Source organism: Medicago truncatula, chromosome 8 (assembly GCF_003473485.1).
Source record: "Medicago truncatula cultivar Jemalong A17 chromosome 8, MtrunA17r5.0-ANR, whole genome shotgun sequence".
Taxonomy (NCBI): domain Eukaryota; kingdom Viridiplantae; phylum Streptophyta; class Magnoliopsida; order Fabales; family Fabaceae; genus Medicago; species Medicago truncatula.
In genome coordinates, this window is record NC_053049.1 from 25,131,437 (window position 1) to 25,157,168 (window position 25,732).

The 25,732-nt window shown below is 34.2% G+C and overlaps 1 protein-coding gene across 2 annotated transcripts; it reads left to right on the top strand.

Moving 5' to 3' along the window:
- The first annotated feature begins 108 nt into the window (after positions 1 to 108).
- Positions 109 to 21,637, top strand: LOC25502566 (LRR receptor-like serine/threonine-protein kinase EFR). 2 transcript variants are annotated; one of them, XM_024771678.2, is made up of 4 exons: positions 109 to 787; positions 10,385 to 10,456; positions 18,454 to 20,442; positions 20,975 to 21,637. In XM_024771678.2, the coding sequence occupies exons 1-4, from the start codon at positions 157 to 159 to the stop codon at positions 21,325 to 21,327; spliced, it is 3,045 nt and encodes a 1,014-aa protein (XP_024627446.2). In that variant the 5' UTR covers positions 109 to 156; the 3' UTR covers positions 21,328 to 21,637. The 2 variants fall into 2 exon arrangements, with proteins under 2 accessions (XP_024627446.2, XP_013445571.3); XM_013590117.3 differs by having other exon boundaries at positions 110 to 787; positions 18,955 to 20,442; positions 20,975 to 21,627.
- Positions 21,638 to 25,732: the final 4,095 nt, after the last annotated feature.

The window sequence follows — 25,732 nt, forward strand, 5'->3', positions numbered from 1 at the left end:
TGAACCACTAGCAGCCACCAATTATATCACATTTCACACAAATCGGTCAATAAACGTTGGTATTCATAATAGCGTAGGAAAATAATTTTTAAACTAATATATATGCACTTATCAGTCCTTTGCAGTTGAATCGTCTAACAATAACATTCACAAACTATGAAAAAAATGGTCAATCTTTTGTCTGGTCTCTTTCTTTTTTTGCTCTCAATGCATTGTTTCGTTGCTTGCTTAGCTTCAAATACAAAAAACATCACTACAGATAAATATGCTCTTCTAGCATTCAAATCACTTATTACTTCAGATCCCTATGATATTTTGGCTAATAATTGGTCAACATCCTCTCCTATATGCAGTTGGGTTGGTGTAACTTGTGATGAACGACACAATAGAGTCTATGGTTTGAATCTCACAAACATGAACCTTAGAGGTACTATTTCCCCGAGCATTGGGAATATGTCGTTTCTTGTTATACTTGACCTCCACAACAATAGCTTTGGTGGTCAAATGCCTAAAGAGATATGTTGGTTGCGCCGGTTAAAGTTTCTTCGTTTTAGCATGAACAAGTTTGTTGGAGAAATTCCTGCAGCGTTGGGGGAATTATCGCAACTTCAATATTTACGTCTTGGAATTAACAATTTTAATGGTTCTATTCCCCAATCTATTGGTAACCTTCGTCGGTTGAAATTGTTTACCGTTGTTAAAAACATGTTCTCTGGATTGATACCTCAAACAATTTCAAATATGTCTTCACTTGAATATGTCGGCTTCTCTTCTAACTACTTTTCAGGTACTCATAGCTTTGATATTAAATGTGTTATTTACGATATATCTTTGCTTCACTTTATTTGACGTAAATGCATAGTAGAAAATTGTAATTTTTTTTAAACAATGCACATATTATTAAATAAAGGTAAAATTGAAAAAATTAATACGACAGATGGAGTTTTTATTATAATATTATGCTTATGTTTTTCTAATATTATTCTTATTTATTAAAATAGAAGACAAACAATATTATTAGAGCTTAAAAGATACATTTTATCAGAGGATGATAAAACTAGTCAGAGTCACCGAGGCTGTTGATGTGTCCATCAGAACATGTTCCCTTCAGAACTTGTTCTCATTATAGTGATCTTTAGAACATCTTCTGATAAAAGCTTTGACTTTATGTTGTTCTTTCTTCAAAGGAAAATGTTGCATATCGCAGAAGAAAAAAAATTCGAGAAAGATTCATGACGTGTAATTGCAGTGTCGCTTCTCTTTCATTTTCATCCTCCACTACCCATGTTTTCCACTAACTACCAAACTTAGTGCAAATAACCCATTCGCTGTGAATTTGTTAGAATATCTTTCCCTTCAAATAGCATTCCTCTTCTTCAAATCGTCTTCTAAGTCTTAAGAAGTTTCCTATCCTTTTCTTGAGTACCATAACGTTTTCCTTGTGCCCAGAACTTGATGTATCAGAACCAAAAACTTGACCTAATAGTTAGAATTTAATTATATGGTCATACACACTAGAACACACATTAGAGTATCCAATTGTTCTTTCATATATTATTATCATCAAAACCTTAGAGACATTGTTCTAAAACTCACTTTGGTTCAACATGTTATAGAATCCAAGACAAACTAAAATTGCATCATCAGAAGACCAATCTAATTGAACTATACGCGGTCCCTTCCAATGCGCACCTCAAGATAAAGTACCATGTGTCGAGCACCAATGTGGCACATCTTTCCGCAGATCTGGAATAGGCGAGAAAGTATCTCATGGCTTCTCTCAAGCTCACTAAAAAAAAAATACATAGATGTATGAAAGAATCCTACCAGACAAGTGGAGATCAAGTAGAAAACAAAGGGCAAAGGGAAAAAAAAAACTCCGTAGACAAAACAAGAAACAAGCCCCCATCCCATCCCCCGCCGCACGCGCGCACACAAATACACACAAAAGTAGAGACTGAGCAGAAAACATGGCCAAACACTAAATTCAAGGATGAAGGAGTAGAGTTCCCTAGGCCACTCAAAGTAAAGTCTAGCACAAATCAGACCAACTATTGTCACAAGAGGAAATAGAAGCCCTCTTTAAAGGGGGAAAATTGAAGAGGTACACGTCGAGAGGGAATGTCGCGGTTAGAAATACAAAGTCAAGAAGGAATTTGACCGAGAAGATAACTATCAAGATTGTCCTCGAGAAGAGTGAAACGACAAGAAAGACCACCCGATCACACTTGTTAACATGATTACTAACTTGTACTAATCGTGGGAGCTATTTGGTTCGACTATGGTCACCAGTGGTAGCCAACTACCGGATGAAATCACCAATATTGGATCACTTAAAAGAGAACTCCATACATTACTAGCATCCGAGAACCATCCCTATGAAGCCAATCTAATCAAAGGACAGTAAAGGAAACCTCCAATAGACTTTTATGATGATGAGTTTTGTGGCAGGATCAATAACCATCACATCTTACTCTTAATCTGGGTTTGAATTTCCAACTCCAAAGTAAGGAGGATCTTAGTTAATTAAGGCAACTCATTATACATCATTAACACCAATCTATTAAAGAAGATACAACTAAAATGCATGAACTTTGCCACATACGTGGGATCGGACCTTAAATGATTTGATGAAGACACCATTAGACTATGGGGATATTTGGTACTCATGGTGATTCTTAGAGAAATAGGTTGGATAAGGACCGTCAAGGTCATTTTCCTTGTTGTATAATGAAAGTCCAACTATAATTGCATCATCGAAAGACCCATCATAGCCGAGTTATATGCAGTCCCTTGCACTGTGTAACACCCTAAACTCTAAAAGCGATAAATTACGCTAATGATACGGACATATCAATAATTTAGATGTTACTTCGCCAATAAATCATCAAACATGCATAAATAATAATTTCCTCAAAACATCGCAGCGGAATAAAAACATCATTAAAACTGTGTTTAGTAAAACATCTCTAAATAGCCATGTCTCAACATCATACTATATCACCAAATATAAAATCTCATCTCAATAACTGAGTCATAAAACAACAATTAGTCACAAGACTCCAGACAGAAAGACATCCTAATCAGAGTCGACACACTAGACTCCGAAAAAGCAGTAAACGAGGAAGCTCCCAGCTTTCCTTAAGCAACTCACCAATGCAAAGCAACTACTCCTGCACGTCGTCTACCCATCCATGCGAATATGGTAGACGGTCAACCAAATGACCACTAGGGGTTAGTTCATAATTTACAATTAAACATAATCAAATGAAAGTAAATGATAGGATTAATTTCAATTGATCAGGAAACTCAACATCATTAATATCTAACAAGTATACGAATATAGATATCCACTACACATTTCTACATATTCATAGGTTCACCAAATTTCACCAAGTATACAATTCAACAAGTATACAAATCAACCATGCAAATATTCGTCGAGCACATAAACAATTATGATACTTGTTGTAACGCCCTATTTATATTAAAGCGATAAAACACGCGAATAAAACATAAATTCAAGAAATAGACGCTACGTCTTCAACAAATAACATCAACATGCATGTATAAAATTTCTCAACAGTCGCAACGGATATAAATCATACATCTCCAAGTATACATGCCATGAGATCAATATACATCATCATATAAAGTCTCCAAATCCCGACGCATGGGTAAAATCTCAATAACAAATAAGTCCAACAAAAACATAAAGACCGACGTCCTAATCAGAGCCTAATCTAAGACTCTAAGAAACGATAACAGAGATTAGCTCCCACTATCCAAGCACTCACCAAAAGTAAACTACTCCTGCACTCTGTCTACCCATTCATACAAACAGGTAGGCAGTCAAAACCACTAGGGGTTAGCTTCACATCAATCATAATCAACATAAACAGTTTGAAAACATATAATCATTTAATTAAACTTTAATCAATAGAACAACAGATAATTCAATTTCACAATTACATAGGTCATCTATCACATCAAACATCAAGCACGAACACAACTAGGACTCATGCCAAGATATGTTATGCACTTAGACACGATTTCTATGTGTACACGGTACCATCAACTACGACAAAGTCGTCAACTCATTATGCAACAAAAACATCATCAATATTGTAACGCCCTATTTCTATTAAAGCAATTAAACATGTGAATAATTCATATATTCAAGAAATAGTCGCTACTTTCACCAAAAACAAAAACCAAAGATCGGAAACTAGCATGCATGTATATAAAACCTCATCAGTCGCAGCGGATACAAATCTCATACATCAAACATACATGCCATGTGATCTCAAAATACATAAGCATAAAATCTCCAAGTCCGACACATGGACAAAATCTCAAAGTATAAAAATAATCCAACAAGATCTAGAGCTAACAACAAAACCCTAGATCAGAGCCAACTCTACTCTAAGACCCGATAGTGGAGAAAGCTCCCACTATCCACCAACATCAGGAACTCACCAAGCTACTAGTCCTGCACAACGTCTACTCACCCATACAGGCAAGTAGGCGGTTAAAACCACTGGGGGTGAGTATTACATCAACATAATAAAAAACACAGATAAGCAGGAATAACATAATCCAATATTGTGTATGAATCAAAATAGATAAATTCCATACATTATCACCACAATCCAAGTCTCACCGATATAAATTCAACAAACACATCATCATCATTCATAATTCCACCAATTCCATGAGTTCATCAATTCACATAATTAATCATAACATGACACAACAATCCATCAAGTATAAACATCACCATCAATCACTTACAACCACAAGTACATCAAGTAATTTCACAACTAGGACTCATGTCACCTTATGATATGATCCTAGACACAACATCTATATGCATGTGGTACCGGTCATCACCAATATTTTTAGGCCGTCGCCCATCATCACCAAAATCATCACCAATTGGATATATAAACATATTTGTCATCACCAAATATGCATGCATGAACATATGACTCAATAATAATGCATATGTCCACACAACAACTCACCAAATCATCACCAATATTTATTTGCATTTATGCAATCACACCAATAATCCATCACTAATATTTATTTGCATTTATGCAATCACACCAATAATTCATCATCACACACTTAATCAATACCATATCACAATAACAATGTATATGGACTCACCAATATCATTTCATCATTACAATATTTCTCATATATCAAGTAAGAGAACATACAACACCTCATGTTAATATCATATCCAACATATCATAATTCATCCATACATCTCCATTTTCAAAGTTAAGCAAATCAAGGTTCAAAGGAACCAATCTCATTCATTTCCGAAAATTCAATAATCATTAAACAACATTAATCCCATTTCATTTCTTAAGAGAAATCACATTCTGGAAAAATCGACATTCTAAGTAATTTTCCAAATTAAATCTCAATTTCACAAACCAAGTTTCAAATAATCTAAAACCTTTAATTGAACTTATAATAAGCAGACTTTGAAGTTTGGAAACAATCCATAAGGTTTGGGTTAACTTAGGAACAATTATGCGATATTTTCGTAAAGTTTTATTAAAACCTCCTTAGAGTATTTTCTTTATAACTCAAGATCAAAACATCATTTCCAAGTCAAATCAAGGCCAATGGAATGCCAACTCAATTGTCTAAAACTTTCATGTTAAAATCAAAAGCCAAAACAAAACGAAAACGAGCGAAAACGACGCAAAACGCGAAAACATGGGGTGCTGCACTGGGCAGCTCGCCTGGCGAGGAAGGCTGCTCGCCATGGCGAGTGAAGGCAGTAGCTACTCGCCACCAGCTCGCCATCAGCTCGCCTGGCGAGTGAGTGCAGTTCAGAAAAATTCAGTTTTACGGGAAAAATTCATTTTCACCCTAAAATCCCAATTTTTGATTTTCCATTACCCAAATTCGATCCCAAAGTGCACCCAAACGTTTCTTAACATGAAAAGACACCCAATTTCATAAAACCACTTGAATCAAACATCATTTTAAACCAAAATCCTCATTTGACCCATTTTTGCAAAACAACCAACAACATCTTAATTTCTCATCAACAATCATGATATATGAACACCCAAGTCATAAATCATAAACAACAACATATCTCAGCAACAACAACATCAATTGAAACTTGATTCTCACCTCAATTCACAACAACATGTCATAGTTCATCAATTAAGCATAATTTCACAACAACCCATTTTCATACATTATGAACATGTTATTTCATCACCAACAATTCATTTATCATTCAATTAACATACTCAAACTTATTACCAAAACAAGAGCACGAAATTCAAAGATTGGATTCATATAAATTCTTACTCAATTAAGCACTTTTTCATACAAACCAAGAAAATTGCAAAAAAAACAATTATGATTATGATTAAGACTAACCCCCTTACCTTAGGTAATGATTAATCCAAACTTAAGCTTCACTTTAGCTCCTAATTTCTTCAATCTTCAAGTTTCCCCCTTTCTCTAACCCTTGTTCTTCACTTTAGCTCCTAATATACGTTTTTCCCACATTCCATGTAAAGGAGAAGATACAACACCTTATGATAAACATCATATTCAACACTTAACAATCATTCACATAGCTTCATTTAGTCATATAAAGCTATTCACAAAAGATTTATAAGGTACTCGGCTTTAAAGAACCATTTTTGACAAAGTCCGTATCAAGTAGCAAAAATGGCCAACATTGATACTTTTCAAAGCAAAGTAACTTGTTCAAGTTTGAAAACCTACAACTCGATCTTAATTAATCATATAAGTATTAGCAGAGGCCACTTACGAACTATCAAGCATTAGTTCAAAGATTAGCCTAAGTTCGTATGAGAAAATCCCAAGTTCACATATTCCACAATCCCACACGAAAATCAAGTTTGGCATGATTAAGACATCCTACCATCCTTACTTGCCTTGTCTAAGTCTATATAAACTGTAGACCAAGCTTGTAATCCTTTTAGTTCACAAAAGTTCATTTTCCGACAAAATCAAAAAATCCGAAAACGGCACAATTCAAGTTTCAAACCAAATAGAAAATCTAAGTTTCAACAAAGCCAATTATGTTCCAGTAGTAATTAAAGTGAGTGAAAACAGCAAAAGTACACCTTCAAACGGTCGCCACAGACCCCGACACGACTGCCCCCAAGCACCCGAACACGGAGCAACAAGCATGTTGGCCTGTCCAGGGCGCCTGTCGCTAGGAGTGCAGCGCCCTACTTCAGGTGCAGCGCTGCGAAACGTATGTTTTCGCATGTTTCGGCCACGGGTTTTCACCATTTGCGCTCCAAAATCAAATGTTTAAGTCCCCCATTCGTCAAAAATGATTCAAGGCACAACCTGAGGCTCTAACACGTTGAACACACTCGTTTCACGGCATTTGAATGAGTTTTGAAATTGAATAAAATGGTTTTTCTCAAAACAACAAGACTTAGCAACAACAACAATTCATTTCTTCTCAATAACTCAATTCAACAACAACAACTCACAACAACTCAATCATATTTCATACCCAAGCCATAAAATGATCTTAACAACAATAACCAAGATTAATCATCCTGAATTCAACCATAAATCAACAACAACATAACATAATTAATCACTTTAAGCACAATTCACAATATACTCATTTATACATATCATGAACATGCAATTTCATCAACAATTCAAATATCATCAAATTCATATACTCAAACATATCATCATAACAAGAGCACGAATTTTAACAACTAAGTGCAAAATAATCACTTATTCAAATAAGCACTTATGCATAAAATTAGGGGAAGAAATTAAACTAAAGGATTATGAATAAAATCTAACCCCCTTACCTCAATAAGCAATAATTCTAGCAAAAGCTTCAATTTAGCTCCTAGAATCTCTATCACCTCTTGGTTCTTCAAGCTTTCTCCCTTCTAACCCTTTTGCTCCTTCTCTTGAACTCTCTCTCTACATCTCTCAAAATTCTTATGAAATGAAATGAAAACCTATTTTTCTCTAAAGACTAGAGTTTATATAGGCTCCTCACAATCGGGCTTAACCCCTAATGCCTTAATGGACTTAACCCATTTACTAAACCGTTCACAAAATGTTTGTACTCACTTAACGGTAAAACAATAATAACGATCACTTACCGGCTCACAACTAATTACCACACTAGTAACTTAGTAAAATAATGGTTCTCACTTGAAACACTAAAAATGTTCCTCACCATGAAATTACTAAATTTCCCTTACTTAGAAAATAACCAAAATACCCTTTTTGCACTAAAATCCATTAAAATGCACCCCATGATAATTATTCACACACAAGCACATAAAAACACATATTAAAACAATTAAGATAAATCTAACAAAAATCGGGTTGTTACACTTGTCAAGTTATGCAATGCCCCTAGACTCGACTTCTATATGCATGTGGTACCGGTCACCTCAAGGTCGTCACCTTAGATACATCTGTATCATAGTCGTCGCCAATATGAATACAAAGTATTCGTCATCGCAAATATGGATATAAAATCTTGTCGTCTCCAATATGGATATACAATCCGACACCAACATCATGAAATCATGAAAATATGACTCAATCAATGCATATGTTCAACAACAAGTCTTCAACAATCAACATCCACATATTTCAATACATTCATACACCATCAATTCGTCGCCAATTGTATGTAAAAATTCATCAACATAATTCCTCATCATCATAATTAATCAACTTATAGAACATATGGTTCCAAAAATCACATTCTTCACGAAATACGATCAATTGACCACATCACAACATTCCTCTAAATAAACACTCAAACATCATCAACTCATTCCTATTCTAGCATATCATTACAAATATAAGGTAAGTGGTAAGTTATCCGGCCGCAAAGTTCTATTTTGACAAGGTTCGCCTATATTTGCAAAGACGAGCATTTGCGGATCATTTCACCAAAGTTCAAGTAAACAAGTTCAAGTGCCTCAACTAAGTATACACACAAGTTGCATATGAGTGCAGTAGCGTATACATATACGTTTCATAGGCCAATACCGACAAATACCAAATTCCCTAAGTTTGTATCATTTATATCATTTTCTAAGGTATTCAACAAAACAAGCCAACCAAGTTTGAATGCCTCAACTAATTATACACACAAGTCACATATGAATGCAGTAGCGTATACATAGATGTTTCATAGGCGAATTCACATCAATCCCAAAGTTTCACAAAATTCGTATTGTTTTGTCGTTTTTCAAAGAATTCAAATTTTCAAAGTAAAACCAAGTTTAAGTCCATGATTCTCATCCAAAACACTTTTATAAATCATAACTATAGTAAACAACCCTAACCCTTCCCCATAAGTGGATATTGAGCGGAAACAAAGGCCAAAGTGAAGAAGACAACTACATAGACAATACAAGACACAATAATAGCCTAAAACCCTGCCTTCTTTCTTTCCTTTTGTCTTTCTATTTAGATCTTTCATGGTGATGGATCCCGTCGGCAGCTGCCTGCTCGCCAGACAACCCATTGTAAAGTTCATTTAAAGAAACCAAACAATGTCCCTTCCACTTATGAGGACGATGAGAGGCGTCAGAGTCCGACGAGGCCGTAACCCATCACCCTTATAATGGAGTTGATCGTAAGCTCCCATTTCACTTTACATTTATGATTAGGATAACTTGATCAATATTTCTTAACCTTAATTTATTAAAAGTAATTTTTACTCTTTTTGATTTATACATGTTTATTAATGTATATGTGAAATAGTCAAATAATTCTATTATCGTAAGAAAAAGAGGATTTAAAATCGGATAAAACATAGTTTTTTATATGTGTTTAGTCCCGGTAAATAGGGGTCATTTAAAAAATGGTCTTGTATTCCTTAATCATGACATTTTGTCCCGTCAAAATTTAATCACTTAAAAATTGGTCCCTCAGCCCAGTTAATGACTGCCACATCACTCTAATTTCAAACATGAAATTACAAAAATACCCCTATAATTAGTGATGTGACAGTGATTAAGTGGGAAGAGGGACAAAATTTTAAGTGATTAGATTTTGCCAGGGAAAAATGTCAAGATTAAGGAATACAGGTACCATGTTTTAAATGACCCCTATTTGCAGGGACTAAACACATATAAAAGTCTTTTTTCAATTAGCTTTGTAAACTTGAAAAATTAACTTTAAACAACCACCAATTTATGTGAAATAAATCTTGGTTGCTAGAATTAAGATTTTGCTTTGTTTACAACCTATTGACTTTTGAAATATGGACAGAAAATAACCCAACTAATCACCAATTTAATCTCTCTTTCCTTGAATTAGCATTTAAATAAACTAATTTATTGTCAAAATATTGAAGGAAACATCCCACCATCAATTGGAAACTGCACATCCTTGATAGACGTATTTTTAGATACGAACTTTTTCACAGGTATGTTCCATATTTTATAGCTCGACACATTTATTGTCTTTTATTTTTATGAATTTCATCTTTATAGGTAAGAATGAAATTCTCTTAATTGATTTTATTTTTTTTGGTAAAATGACAAAAGAAAAAGAATTCTCACCTGCAGAAGCATCTAAAAACATTCTAGTTTGGGTCTTAAGACTGTTAGTAAAGATAAGGGTTACCTCCATTTCAGAAAAGTTGTACCTGGGACACCCCTTAAGCAGCAGCTTGTACGTCTCCCACACCTCATAGGTGTTTTCTCCATCTTCTTGTTGAAAACTGGAGATTTCCCGCCTTTTTATCATGTACTTGGTAGTTGGAAAAAAATGGCTGAGAAAGGCCTTCTTGAGTTGGTCCCAAGTGGTTATACTTCCACTTGGAATTGCATTCAACCAATCCTTGGCTCGTCCATTAAGAGAGTATCCAAACAACCGACTTTGTTTGTCTGACTCCGAGACTCCATCAGGATTAATAATGATGCAAGCTTCTAATAAGTCAGTTAGATGAATATTACGGTCTTCATCATCCTTACCTAAGTATTGGTTCTCTTTCAGAGTAGTGAGAACTGAGTTTTTGATGTCAAAGAAGACTGGGTTTGCTGGTTGAAACCCCTAAGCTACTTTATCAAGGTTTCCGAGTCTTGCATAGTATCCTAGAGTGATTCGTTCCATGACTTGCTCATCTGTGTCTAATGAGAAATCACTTAAACTTGGTAGTGGAACAATTGCTACTTCTCTTGCTTCTCAAATACGTCTCTGGATTGCCCTTCCACTTTTATCTATGTCGTAGTTAGATAGCAAAGTGCCTAAACCTACAACACGCATATAATAACTCACATGGTTTTTTATTTTATTTTAACAAGAGCTTGCGGTAGAGAATTAGACTAAAACACACAAAAGAAAACTATGTCTATATACATACATACATACATACATACATACATACATACACACACACACACACACACACATATATATATATATATATATATATATATATATATATATATATATATATAATTTCGGTTTTTTATGCATATATAGAATAAAAAATATAACTTATAAAATTTACATATATCTTAGATTCTAGCCTAAAATAAAAAAGAAAAATGCTGTTTATTATTTTTTAAATAAGATATGAAAAGATAATATAACTAACCTAGAAACAAGGAAAATAAAAACAAATCTAATCTAAAATAAAAAGGAAACAAATTTAACCTAAGAAATAGGAAAATAAATTTTAACTTAATCTAAAAAGATATACTTCTCTTTTATTACTATAAGAAAATCGCTACCCATAATTAAATAAAAGATAAAAACTGAAAATTAAAAACAATAAAAGAAGAACTTACCTAGACCTAATCCTAATTTTAAAATAAGTTTCTTAAATTACCTTGTTGAAATATCAACAATCCTCAGCAGCAGGACCGAAAACTTTATGGACGAAATTGATAAGTGCACCAAATCATAACAAAGTTTATCATCTTCCACAAGGATTGTCGTTCAACTGAGTAATAAAAATTATTTCAAAGAATTGCAGAGTTGAATTGTCATACCCAATGCAAGATTAGGTTTGTGATTCGAATTATTGAAGGTGATTAGGGAATCCTTGAATCCCCCTTCTTCTTTGTTGAAATTAAAGTTTAAGAAAAAAAAAGTTATGTGGTGCCTACTTATGATTTAATGAAACCAACAGATAAAACACATATGAAGCTTCGCACAACAACTATGTGTTGGACTAACCTAGGGTATGTACTACGTGGTCTAAAGAAGAGAGTAGTAACGGTTAGATTTCAAACTCGAATTTCATTAACCATTTAAGAAACAAGTTATTATAAAAGCCAATGAATTGATATAATTTCGAGTTGTTAGTAGCTACTTTTATCCTACTAATCATTATTAGATATTACAATTCAAATTAACCAATTTATCCAACAAAATGGAAAGAGTTCATCTTGGAACCCTAATCAAGAGGTTTAGTTGCTCATGGCAACAGACATCAGAACAAAAAAAAATAGAAAAACATACCCTAGAGAGAACAAGAGAAGGAAGAAATCCTTCCTTGAAACTCTGATGCTTGACCCTTGCCTTGAACCGTCCGTGTTCTGAATGAAAAATAATGAAGTGCAAGGGTTTCTATATATAGCAAATATTTAACTAGGGTTTAGGAGAAGAAAACTTGACTTTTGCACCAATACAACTTGGAAAACAAGCTGCAAAGCGCAGATGGCACCTACAGGGGCACATATAGGGCCTGAGGTATAGTAGTTAATAGCGGCGTGGCCGACCCCAAAAATGCTATAGCGGGATAGTGCATAGCGCTATGACCTCTATTCCATAACTTTTTGGACAAATTATGTAAATAATACTATAAATTATAAACAAACATATATCTAATATAAAATTAAATATAGCATTCAAATCTCATGACACATTCATAAATCATACAAAACACCCAAATCTTATGAAAACTTTTACTCATAATCATTCATAAATCATTAAAGTTACAAACCACCAAAATCTTATGAAAGCTTTCAAGTCTCCAACATAAAATCAAAATTCAAAAGTCTTAATCAAAATTCAAAACATTAAATCCTAAAGAAAAGAACCGATAATTCCAACATAACATAGCATTGGAAATCAATGATGATCATCATCAACATCATCATAAAGCTCTTCCTCACCAAAATATTATGAATCGTCCTCCAACCAATTATCATCATTTTCTTCTTCAATTCCTACAACATTTTTAACCAATACTTCTTGTGTCATTGATGCTCTAGTTGAACTTGCAACTGCATCAAGTTCCTTTGCTCGTTCTGCCCTAATACTTGCCCCTGTGTTCACAATAAGCTCATTAACCCCACTTGCATTGGCAACTTGATCCCAAAACAGAGAGAGCATAATAGAGTTTTATATGAACAATACAGAGGATTGTTTGTACAAACTACAAACAGAGAGAGAAGATTGGAGTTTGGAATCAATAATAACAAAGAAAACTAGAACAAAAAATTAATAGGAAAATTTTACACGACAAAGTAGAGGAAGATTTACAGCAGAGGTGAAAAAGTTTTACAGAATATTAGAAAAGCAGAGGAAGAATTATAGAACAAGAGCAAACACGAGATGAAGAAGTTACCAACCTGAGAAACGACGACGGTTTACGGTGCAATGACGACATTTTAGGGTGAGAAGATGAACCGAGCATGCGTTTTGCTGAGAGAAGAGGCGTTTTGCATTTTGAAGATAAACACTATTTTGCATTTTGAAGATAAAAACCGTTTTGCGTAAGAATGAAAGAAGGAATGGAAGCTGAACTTTATAAGGTTTGATGAAAATGTCAATTGATTTTTTTTCAAAAAACCAAAGAAAGATTTGTATTTTCTCTTAAAATGTAATAGCGGTGCTAAATCGCAACCCGCCCCGCAAAATCGCTACGAAGCATTGCGCCGCTATCTCACACCGCAACATTATGGCTTGTTGCGTAGCGCTCCAGCACCGCACCGCGCACCCGCTATAGCAGCGCTATTGTCCACTATTGACTACTATGGCCTAGGGTAGTAGAAATACTGCCTCTTGCGCAAATGGCGCTTGATGCAGCCCCTAAGGTGCGAAATCTTGTGTTTTTCTCCCGTTCTTTATCGTTCTTCTGTCTGGAACTCCTTGGAACTTCAAAAGAATTTTCTTCACTTTGTATTGTCTTCAAAAACCATCTAAGAACAATTGAATTCAATCTTTATATCATTGATCCTTCATGTGATATCTTGATTTTCGATTTACATGATTTCTCACTATAGAACACTAAAAATACCTATGGAGTTGAATGATCTAAGATAAAAGTGAATCACAATGATTCGAGTGTAAAGAATACAATATGTACCTCAAACCATTGACAACTTAGTTCTCTATCTCTCAACTTATTTGGCTTCAAATGCGAAGAAAAGTACTAAAAACATACCTAAAAATGTCATATGATGCTCTGTCATCACAATCTCAAACTTAAACTGTCCCTTGTCCTCAAGAAACACAATAGCAAGAAATTATAATTTACGTGAATTTAAATAATGAAACATACCTTTCCGAAGATTTGCTCGAACTGTACTTCCTCCCAGCATCATACTTGACTAGCTTTCTACTTCCATACAAGCGGAACATGCTTAGAGAATATACTTCTTCTTTCAACCACATACAATTCCAAGACACACGTATGTATCTCCTAAAGCTAGTGAGGCTAGTCAAGGCATTTGCCACACTCCAGTTGTCGTATGATTGTACCTTTCTATGAGATTGAAGCCATTCTAAACAGACATTCAGGGTATATATCATGACACACACATATAAAGGTCTTTTCAGAGTTATAACCTGGTTGAGGTTAAGGTTGAATATATTTGGGAAAGTAGGCTAACAGACACTTTGGAGTTAGTTCATAAGGATTCCATATTTGAAATATTTTGACAAACTTTATCATCCAAACCTCTAATCTCATTCACAAACTGTGTCATAACCATTGTTATGAGGTACTAGCTTCCATTTTGAAGTCAGTTCAAAGAATTTGGGCACTAGTTGAACTATTTATTCTCTTTTTTTAAGGGACCAAACATTTGTTTGTCTCTTGATTTTCTATTTTTTTTTTTTTGTAGATCATCATTATGATGTTTTATCTTAATTTTTCTCTATTTTTATTTTTTTTTCTTTGATAATCAAGTTCTACCAGTACCCTACCCTAAATTTAAGATGTTGGTAATTCCAAAGAGCAACCATAAACTTAATTTCAAACCATGACAAGTATTTCACTAAGTTATCTAACTCCAAAAGGAAATCAAATAGACCTTATCACTAGAGCTCATAACTTGTGACATGATTCAAAGTCACACAAAAATAATCAAGAAAAAATTAATGCATGGAAGCTCAAAGTAGTTTCATAAAAAATATATCATGATAATTCAGGGTGGCTTGAAAAATATCTAGTTACCAAAAACAAATGCCTCCTGTGTATGAAAAAATATGGAGAAGATTATGCCTTTCGATGAAAGGCCAAATTTTTTAAAATTGTGATGCTCGATGATCGATGAAGGGTGGATGATGGTGGTGGATTTCTAAAGTTCTTTCTCTCCCTTCTAAACCCTTATTTCTATTCTTCGCTCCCTCTTTATATATTTATTTTCTTCTTTATTGTGTCTTATTTTTCCGCTGATGCTAAAACCCATTTTTGGTGCAGTGCTAGTAGTCGGTGAGTGATTAGGAGTAAGAGTGTGTGTGGCTGTTTTAGTGTATGTGTGTGGTTGTCTCAAGTGAGTGTTTGTTGTGTTGCCACTTGCCAAGTAAGGGTGTGTGTGATTTACCAAGTCAATTAGTGAATTTTGGATATTTAGTTACAAAGTGTACCACCTAACAACTCCCTTTTTTCTACTTTTAACTCAGAGGTTTCAATCTAATCTTCTAACTAATGCCACTCAAATCGATTAAAACCTCATTCCTAGGGAATGGACAAAGGTATTGTATTCAATAATGATATTCATAAAGATACTAATAAATCCATAATTAAAATTATTTAAGGAAAGAAAAATACAGGGTGTCAGTCATCATTTACAAATTACATCACTTAGATCTAAATAAATAGATAAAAGATAAAAAATTCCTTTAAGTTTTTTAATTCTAACCAATTGGTCCTATATTTTTTGTTGTTCCACTTAATATTTTATGTCGCAATACGTGTACATTGTTGCCATTTTCACACATTTTGTTACAAAATTACACAAATGCCAGTTGTTGCATGGTAGAAAAGAGATTGGTCACTTATCATACGTGTATTTTTTTTTGTCCATTTCAATATTGTATGGGAGAGAGAAGAGGAATCATTGAATTGTTTAGGTTTCATGGTATTTGTCGCCCAATATATGAAAATTCTCATGCATCATGAAAATTCTCATGTATGAAAAAAGGTAACAATATACACGAGGCGGGATATAAAGGACTAATGTGGGAAAAAAAGAAACTTAAAAAAATTAATCTGATACAATTAAACAACTTAAAGGTCTGTAAGATATATTTTATCTAAAAATAATTCTATACCAAATTAAAATAAACTAAGAATAACTCTACAACAAATTAAAATAATTCAAAGTTTATTTCAATTTATTAAAGCTTGGATTATCTGCATGATCTCTTGAGTCTTTGTGTTGAAGAGCTAGTTGATGTTTACCACCTCCATCGTCCGGGTAATTGGCGAGACATTTGGCGCCTTAAGATCCCCCAAAGGTTAAACACTTAGTTTGGCGTATGTGTAGGGGATGCTTGCCTACTAGAGTTCGGTTGCAAGACAAAGGTGTTTCTTGTCCGACGAATTGTGCTAGTTGTAATCATGAGTATGAGGATCTCAACCACCTTCTGTTCGAGTGCCCATTTTCTATTCAAGTCTGGATGTCAGCTGGTATGTGGCAGGATGTGCAAAATGCGGCCATGAATTCGGATTCTTCTATCAACACAATTTTTTATTTACTCCAAAACTCGTCTATGGATATTCAACAACGTTTTGCTGCTATTTGTTGGAGTTTATGGAAGCATCGGAATCTCAAAATTTGGGAAGAGGTTACGGAGAATAGCGCGCAAGTTGTAGACAGAGCTCGACAGTTAGTGGATGATTGGCAGGAGGCCAATGTTCCGAGGCCAGCTGACCAGTAGCAGACGAGCAATCAGCAGCTGCATTCTGCTGCGTCTGTGCAGCAGTCTGCTGTGTCTGTGCAGCTGGCTGTGCAGCAGCAAAGGCCTTTTACAGGACCTCCTATCCGGCAGTGGCAGCCTCCAAGTAATGGCAGGTTCAAATGCAACGTAGACGCGGCTTTTTCGGATCATTTTCATCGGACAGGTATAGGGGTTTGTGTTCGAGATGACGCGAGAACCTTTGTGCTGGCTAAAGTGCAGCAGTTTGACCATATTTATCCTGTCGCAATAGGTGAAGCATTGGGCCTTTATCATGCTATCCAATGGATGAAAGATTTGCGTTTTGATAACGTCGACTTTGAGCTTGATTCCAAAATCACGAGAGATGCGTTCCATTCCCGCAAGACGGATGTTTCAGAATTTGGTAGTATTATTGATGCGTGTCGAGATTTTTCTCCACTTCTTTTACAAACTCTAGGGTCGAGTTTACCCGGCGACAAGCGAATGCGGCAGCTCATGCCTTAGCACGAGAAGCCACTTCCTTAGCTAGTTCCCATATTTATTATGAAATCCCTCTTTGTATTGAAACTATTATTATTAATGAAATGCTATAAGCATCTTTTATTCAAAAAAAAGTGTGAGTGATTACGTTCCACAACGACTGGAAATAGAGGAAAGGTTAGATGTGTAAGAGAAGGGACCCATATACATAATTCCTGAAGGTTTTGGGTGGAGATGTGACATCAAGTCTCTTAGTGGTTCTGAAAGTTTAGCCCATTGCCGCTCTCGACGCTCCCTGAACTCCCCAACATATGGTATTAGAGCCCTTGTTAAACTCGTGGGAAAGAAGATTGGAAACCCCTTCAAGTTTTCCAATTAAATTTAAATGTGTTACAATCTTATAGAAACCATCTAAAATATGCATTTCTTTCAAAAAAAAATTATAACCTTCAAGTTTTCCAATTAAATTTAAATGTGTTACAATCTCATAGAGACCATAAACAATATGTATTTCTTTTAAAAAAAACTACAATATGCGTTGTTCATGAATTATAATGCAAAAACTGTTTTATAAAATAAAAGCAAATACAACAAAAAAAAAAATAAACAAGTAAAATAAAATAAAAATTTGACCAATTAGTCCAATAAAGATTATACGAAAAAAAAATATAAATGACTTGCTCAAAATAGAAATTAAAGAGTAAAGACCAATATCGATAATTTTATATACTTTTATATGAAGCTTAATAATGCATACGAACAACCACTAGTCTACTATATATGAACATCATCATAATCACACTCCTTATGCATTTTCAGGTTCGATACCAAAGGAGATTGGCTATCTTGATAAACTTGAAATTCTTATATTAGCAGAAAATAGCTTCAGTGGATCTATTCCTTCCAACCTCATGAACATGTCATCATTGAAACAATTGGAGTTTGAGCAAAATTACCTCTCAGGAATTATTCCATCAAAAACAGGATATAACCTTCCTAACCTACAATATCTACACTTGAATAACAACAATTTTGTTGGAAATATTCCAAATAGCATATTCAATTCTTCTAATCTCATTGGATTTCAATTGCATTCCAATGCATTTAGTGGAACTCTACCCAATATTGCTTTTGGAGGTTTAAGGTTCCTCAAAACAATTTTCATACAGGACAACAACTTGATAATAGAAGATTCTCTTCAGTTCTTTACTTCCTTGACGAATTGTAGATATTTAAATATTCTAGACTTATCAGGAAATCATATACTATCCAATCTTCCTAAGTCAATCGGAAACATAACTTTAATGTACTTTTTGGCAGATTCATGTGGAATTGATGGTAATATTCCTCTAGAGGTTGGAAACATGAGTAACTTGCTATCTTTTTCTGTGAATGGGAATAATATAAATGGATCAATACCTGGCACATTTAAAGATTTACATAAACTTCAGGGATTGGATCTTAGAAACAATGGACTACAAGGATCATTTGTTAAGGAGCTTTGTCAAATTGACAATTTGGATGAGTTGTATTTAGAAAGTAATAAGCTTTTTGGTGTTTTACCAACATGTTTGGGAAACATGACTTCTCTAAGAAAATTATACATAGGATATAACAATTTGAACTCTACGATACCTTCCTCTCTTTGGAGTCTCAGAGATATCTTACAAGTAGATTTGTCCTCTAATGCTTTCATTGGTAATATTCCACTTGAGATTGGAAATTTCAAAGCAATTATACTATTAGACCTATCTAGAAATCATATATCAAGCAACATACCTACATCCATCAGTTCCTTAAGAAATTTGCAAAATCTGTCCTTAGCTCATAACAAATTGTATGGAGAAATTCCCACATCACTTGGTGAAATGATTAACTTGTTCTCTTTGGACTTGTCCCAAAATATGATAACTGGTGTTATTCCAAAATCCTTAGCATCGCTTTTGTATCTTCGAAACATCAATTTATCATATAATAGACTACAAGGAGAGATTCCTGATGGTGGACCTTTCAAAAATTTCACAGCTGAATCATATTTGCATAATGAAGCACTTTGTGGCGATCCTCGCCTACAAGTCCCTCTGTGTGATAAACAAGCTAAAAAAATGTCAATGAAAAAGAATCTATTACTCAAATGCATACTTCCCATACTTGTGTCAACCATTTTTGTTGTTGCATGCATAATACTTGTAAAACTTAATAAAAGGAAAATGGTTGAAAATACTCTTGAAAGAAATTTATCAACTCTTGGAGCTCCAAGAAGAATTTCTTATTATGAGCTTGTGCAAGCAACAAATGGATTTAATGAGAGTAATTTGCTTGGAAGGGGAGGATTTGGGTCTGTGTATGAGGGGAAGCTTTCAAATGGTGAGATATTTGCGGTTAAAGTGATTGATTTGAACTCGGAGGAAAAATTACGGAGCTTTGATCGAGAATGCAATGCATTGAGAAATCTACGGCATCGAAATCTGGTTAAGATTATCAGCAGTTGTTCAAATATTGATTTCAAAGCATTGGTGATGGAGTTCATGTCAAATGGAAGTGTGGAAAAATGGTTATATTCAAATAATTGTTGTTTAAATTTCTTGCAAAGGTTAAATATAATGATAGATGTTGCATATGCATTGGAATATCTCCATCATGGTTCTTCAATACCTGTGGTCCATTGTGATCTAAAGCCTAGTAATGTCTTGCTGGACGAAGATATGGTTGCACATGTTAGTGATTTTGGTATTGCCAAACTCATGGATGAAGGACAATCTAAAACTCATACAGAGACTTTGGCTACTATTGGATATCTTGCACCAGGTAATTTCTTTATCTCTTTTACTTGATAATTTTCTTAATGTTTTTAGTCTTATCCAATTTATTTGATTTTTCCAACAAAAAAATATTTGTAATAAATGTTAATAATTAATGTGCTATGTTAAAGACAAAGATTTGAACCCATATTATACTTTCTTGTTACTCCAACCTATGTCTCGACCTCAAACTAACTTATCTACATGTTTTAGAAAATACTATATTTTAGAGGTACTTTTTGATTCAGAAACTTACCATTTCTTTACTGAAAAAATTAGGTACCAAAGAGTAATTTGACATCTTTTTGTGTAATTTATTATCAGGGCAATTGCGAAACCAACAACATAAAATATATATATATATATATATATATAAACATGTCTTTACATTATAAGAAATAATGGTATATAAACTCATTTAATTTTTTGACAAGAAAAAAATTAAGAAATGAAATGACAAGTATTAAATTGTCTCCAACAATAGTATTTGTATTATATTTAAGAGTATTTGATAACTAGTAGAATATATTAACATGCAGAGTACGGAACTAAAGGAATTGTTTCTATCAAAGGAGATGTATACAGCTATGGGATTATGCTAATGGAAATCTTTACAAGAAGAAAGCCAACAGATGATATGTTTGTAGAAGACCTAACTTTGAAGACATGGATCAGTGAATCATTGCCTAATTCAATTATGGATGTCTTGGATTCTAGGTTAGTCCAACAAAATGGGGGGAAAATTGATGACATATTGAGTTGCATGTCATCTATTTTTGGTTTAGCCCTGAATTGTTGCAAAGATTCACCTGAAGAAAGAATTAATATGGAAGATGTTATCAAGATGCTAATCAAAATCAAGACTATGGTTCTTGATGAAAACATGGTCTAGTTATTTTAATTTTTCCAAGTTAGTGTTAATTCATTGGAATGTATATTTAGATAATTTTTTTTTCTTTTGTAATGTTTTTATAGGTTGTTTTCTATATTGATTTTGGATTGATGCCTTGCTCCTTATGGTAATTCATTCGAGTACACTATTTTAAAAATATATTTCCTTTTGATTTGAAAAGAATCAATTGGTGAATAATGATCATTGCACATGCATAAACATGTAGACTGGGTTTGAGGTCAGGTCTAAAAATCATTTATGCAGTATCCGATCTCAATTTATTTCCTCTCTAATTTTTATTTGTTTTTAGGGTCTCAGTTTTCATTTGTTTTGGAGTTAATGTATTCTTTGGAGTAAAGAAGTAAGGGTCTTGACTCCTTCTACAAAAGTGCGTGAAAAGTGTTTTTTTTTTCTTCTTTTGGTGGTCGCCATAGCAATGTTATGGGCAACCATATTTTATTTACGCCGAACATATTTTTTTGACAAGGCAAAATGAAATATGTATTGATACTGAAAAAATATTTTTCCTAGCACAAGGCGTGCCTAAGAGGAAGTTCAAAGTTTAACAGCAAAAAGCAAGCCAAAAAACAGACTCATGTTCATCTTTTTTTCTCTCTCTATTTTATGCCTCAAAACCATTATCAATGGACTGCTTCCCTTGATCACTTGGATGCTAAGGTGGGCGCACTTTTACAAAAATTTGACAAGTTAACTGTTACTGCTGTCACACCTACCCCTGGTTTACTACCTTGTAAAGTTTATGGAATGTTTGGTTATACTGGTGTTGAATGCCAACTTGGTATTGGTGTTGGAAGTCTCGAGCAAGTAAATTATGCTCAATATAATCAAGGAATGAGGCCAAATCAAAACTTTTATAAAACTCCTCAAATTCCTTTTGGACAACAAACAGCACCACCCGGTTATGCAAACAACCAAAGAGTCCCTAAAAAATCCAACTTGGAACTTTTGCTAGAAAATTTTCTAATAGGTCAATCCAAGCAAAACCAAGAACTTATTATAAATCAAACTGGATTTTTGAAGGACTCTCTCATTAAGCTTTCATCAAAAGTGGATTCTATTTGTACTCACCAGAAAATGCTAGAGACTCAAATCTCTCAAGTAGTCTCTTCCTCACAAACCTCCATAATCTTTTCGCGCCAACCTGAAGCTAACCCAAAAGAAATGAATGATATTACACTTAGAAATGGTAGGAAATTAGATGACCCCATTGTGAAAACCAAGACAATTGAGGTTGAGGTTGAGAGTGAAAAGCCACAAAATAAGAAAGTTGTAGTAGAGAGTGAAAAGCCTAACGCACCACAACCATTTAAGCCAAAAATTCCTTTCTCACAAGGGTTTGATAAGTCCAAGTTAGATTAGCAGTTTAGAAAATTTATTGAAATCATTCCAGAAAAATTGCTACCTAAACTTAAGGATCTAAGGAGTTTTTCCATACCATTTGTCACAAGATCAGAGACTATAGAAAAAGCCATGTGTGACTTGGGAGAAAGTGTCAGTTTGATGTCATTGTCCCTTTGTGAAAGGTTGGGTATAGGGTAGAGAAATCTCTCAATCGTCAAGCTAATGACATTAAATGAGTGTTTCGTGAGAGGCAACCCACGAGTTTAATTCCTTTTATTTTGTTTGTTTTGTAGGTGATTGTCCAAAAATGAGAAAAGAAAGAAAAAAATTTAAGCCAAGGTACACCAAGACCATGGTAATGATGAAGATGAAGAAGGTGAGCACTTGCAAGATGATCCGGTGCACCATGACCAAGAAGCCGGTGGACAATATGACAAGGATCGGTGGACATGGATGCAAAACGAAATCCAAAGAATAAGCACTGAGCAACAAAGACAAGGTGCTGAAACTTCAGGGCTACGCGTTGATGTCCAAAGGGGAAATCACATGCACGAGCAAAATAACTGCATGCTCTTGAGAATGATGCAACACCTTAACCTCCAGGATCCTCCACAGGGTCCCCAATAAATTGTGAGCTTTCCCTTCTCCTTTTTCTCTTATTTCTTTCAAAAAAAAAAATTTAAATCATTGAGGACAATGCTTTACCCAAGTATGGGGGAGTCAATAAAATGTCAAGTGTCATAGTGTTTCCAAACTCCCTTGAAGTTAAATTTTTTGTTTTGTTTTGTTGCGTAAGGCATGTAAAGCAGCTTGTTTTTATTGGAAATTATGACATAAATTTTATTTATGGTTGTTTCTTGTACACGAAATTGATTTCTTGTGTTTTGAGTGTTCTTGGTATCCCCACATCATGTTTTATTCTGAAAATTCTCTTTGAGAAAAGTATAAAGTTGTAGTCTTTGAGTAAGTATGTAGGTAGGTATTTTAAGGAGCACGTTCTAACTTTAGTGGTAAATTGACTCTTAAAAGTTTTCAAAGTAAAAGTAATATAATTTAGTGTAGGGAATAAAAAGGTCAAAATAAGACATCTAATATAAATAAACCAAATAAATAAAGCAACTAATTGCTCAAAACTTGAATGGTCACCTTATAACCAACCCGTGATCAAAGGCAATGGTGTATTGGGGGTAACCTTGATACTAACGTCTGCCACACTCCCCAAATAAATAAATGTCAAATGACCAAAGAATTCCCACATTCTTTATATGAAATGAAAAAGAACTTTTTTTGGTTGGTTTAGTGTTAAGGTTAGAACCTGTTTTCTCATAATATCTCTTACACAGGAGCAAGAAAAAGGTTGGAGCACACACTCACTTAAGACTTGTTGTTGGGTTGAATTGGTTCATGAAAAATGCTTGAAGTTGTGATTAGTTTACGCTTAGAACAATGCCTTGGAGGAGACATGAGTTTTGATAATGTTGTCATATGTTAAATCTTGTTTATGTTGCTAATGTTTATGCATTTTGCTTCCCAAACAAGCTGCCTGTTTAGTCTATTTCTGACCTAGAGCCCATGATTTCTTGTGGAACATTCTATTGATGTATTTATTGGGGCTAAAGTAGTTATAGGCTATAAATAAGCAGCTAGCAAACATATTGAATCATCTTTTGTTCTTGGAAATTATAAGTGACAATTGTTTCTTTGAATAAAAGTTCATCTTTATTTTCTTGTTATTTACTTTCATATTCTTCTTCTTCTTCTCTATGTCTACGATGAATATGAGTAAGTGGACTTCTTTGTTGGGATTGTTGGATGAGTCTAATGACCTAATCCCTATCAAACCAAGCCTTGAACCCTAATCTTATGTAAATCTATTTTCTAATATAATTCACCGTTTTTTCTAATGGAATAACAAGTATTAATCGAAGGACCGAAAGGTGAAGTTTAATAGTTGTTATTTCATCATCACAAATATCAAGCGAACGATCGAAAGATGATGTTTTGATATTGGAACAAGTGAAATTAGACAATGATTGTCAAACATGAGAATAGTCTAGCAAACCTTGAGACAATAAAGTTCTATACTTAAAGGTTTTGTCCAAGATTGAGGATTATGTATTTATTTTCCCTTATATTTCCATCAGAGTTGCTTCCTTTAGTAGTACTGCATTAACTTCTTATGGTTCTGCTGAGATTTCTTGATCCGCAGTATTGTCCCTTCTTTTTGGAGAAACAGTTTCTTGTGCCGTTGTTGAGTAATGTTCTTTAATGTGCAAAATTCTTTGGCGTTGCCTGAGAGACACCTACTTTTCTTCTTCTTTCTCACTTACTACGACTAGGGCTTTCTTGCAAGCTTTAGTGTTTTCCTCTTCTTGAAGTTCTTCTGTGTAGTAGTTTCAGATGAACTATCCATCAAGGCCTTCTTTCTCTTCTTTGGAGGGGAATTTGATAGGAACTGAGTTTAGCATTTCATCCATTTCTTCTTCAAGAGTTAGTTTCCTTTTAAATGTAAGTCTGTCAGGTGATTCTTTAATAACCTCTTGATCTACTTCTGCTTGACAACTTCTTTTGTGCGGTCTCTTGTAGAGATTAGGTGGAACATCTGGAGTTTGATCAGGATTGATGAAATCTCCTTCAGTCTTCATATGTAGGATGTATTCCTTGACGACATCTTCATTGTCTAGCTTAGAGATGATGGGAAAATCTTCAAGGTATACTGGATTAGTATTCCTGATACATAATGCCATATTAGAAAGGTTTGGACTTCTTTATTATTCTGCTTTAGTAAAAGATGTCTGATAGAAGTCATCCATAGGGTATGATTCTTATTTGTTCCTTGATACAATCACACATATGATTGAAGATGTATTTTGAAAGAAAAACTTGTTCTATTCCCATAATCATTGTTGCTAGAAGATTGTGATCCCAGCTTACTGTTCTGCTTTCTCCTGGTTGAATGCATCCATAGATGAGTTTGAGAACTACCTTAGCTAGATAATTCATGGATTTGGTGTAGTATAGACTTTTGGATTTTACTTCTCGC

What these genes read in the sequence shown, in the direction of transcription:
- LOC25502566 (XM_024771678.2), top strand. Translation starts at nt 157, where the DNA reads ATGAAAAAAATGGTCAATCTTTTGTCTGGTCTCTTTCTTTTTTTGCTC. An exon ending in AGATACGAACTTTTTCACAG is followed by an intron (nt 10,457 to 18,453) that starts GTATGTTCCATA and finishes ATGCATTTTCAG; the next exon opens with GTTCGATACCAAAGGAGATT. An exon ending in TATTGGATATCTTGCACCAG is followed by an intron (nt 20,443 to 20,974) that starts GTAATTTCTTTA and finishes ATTAACATGCAG; the next exon opens with AGTACGGAACTAAAGGAATT.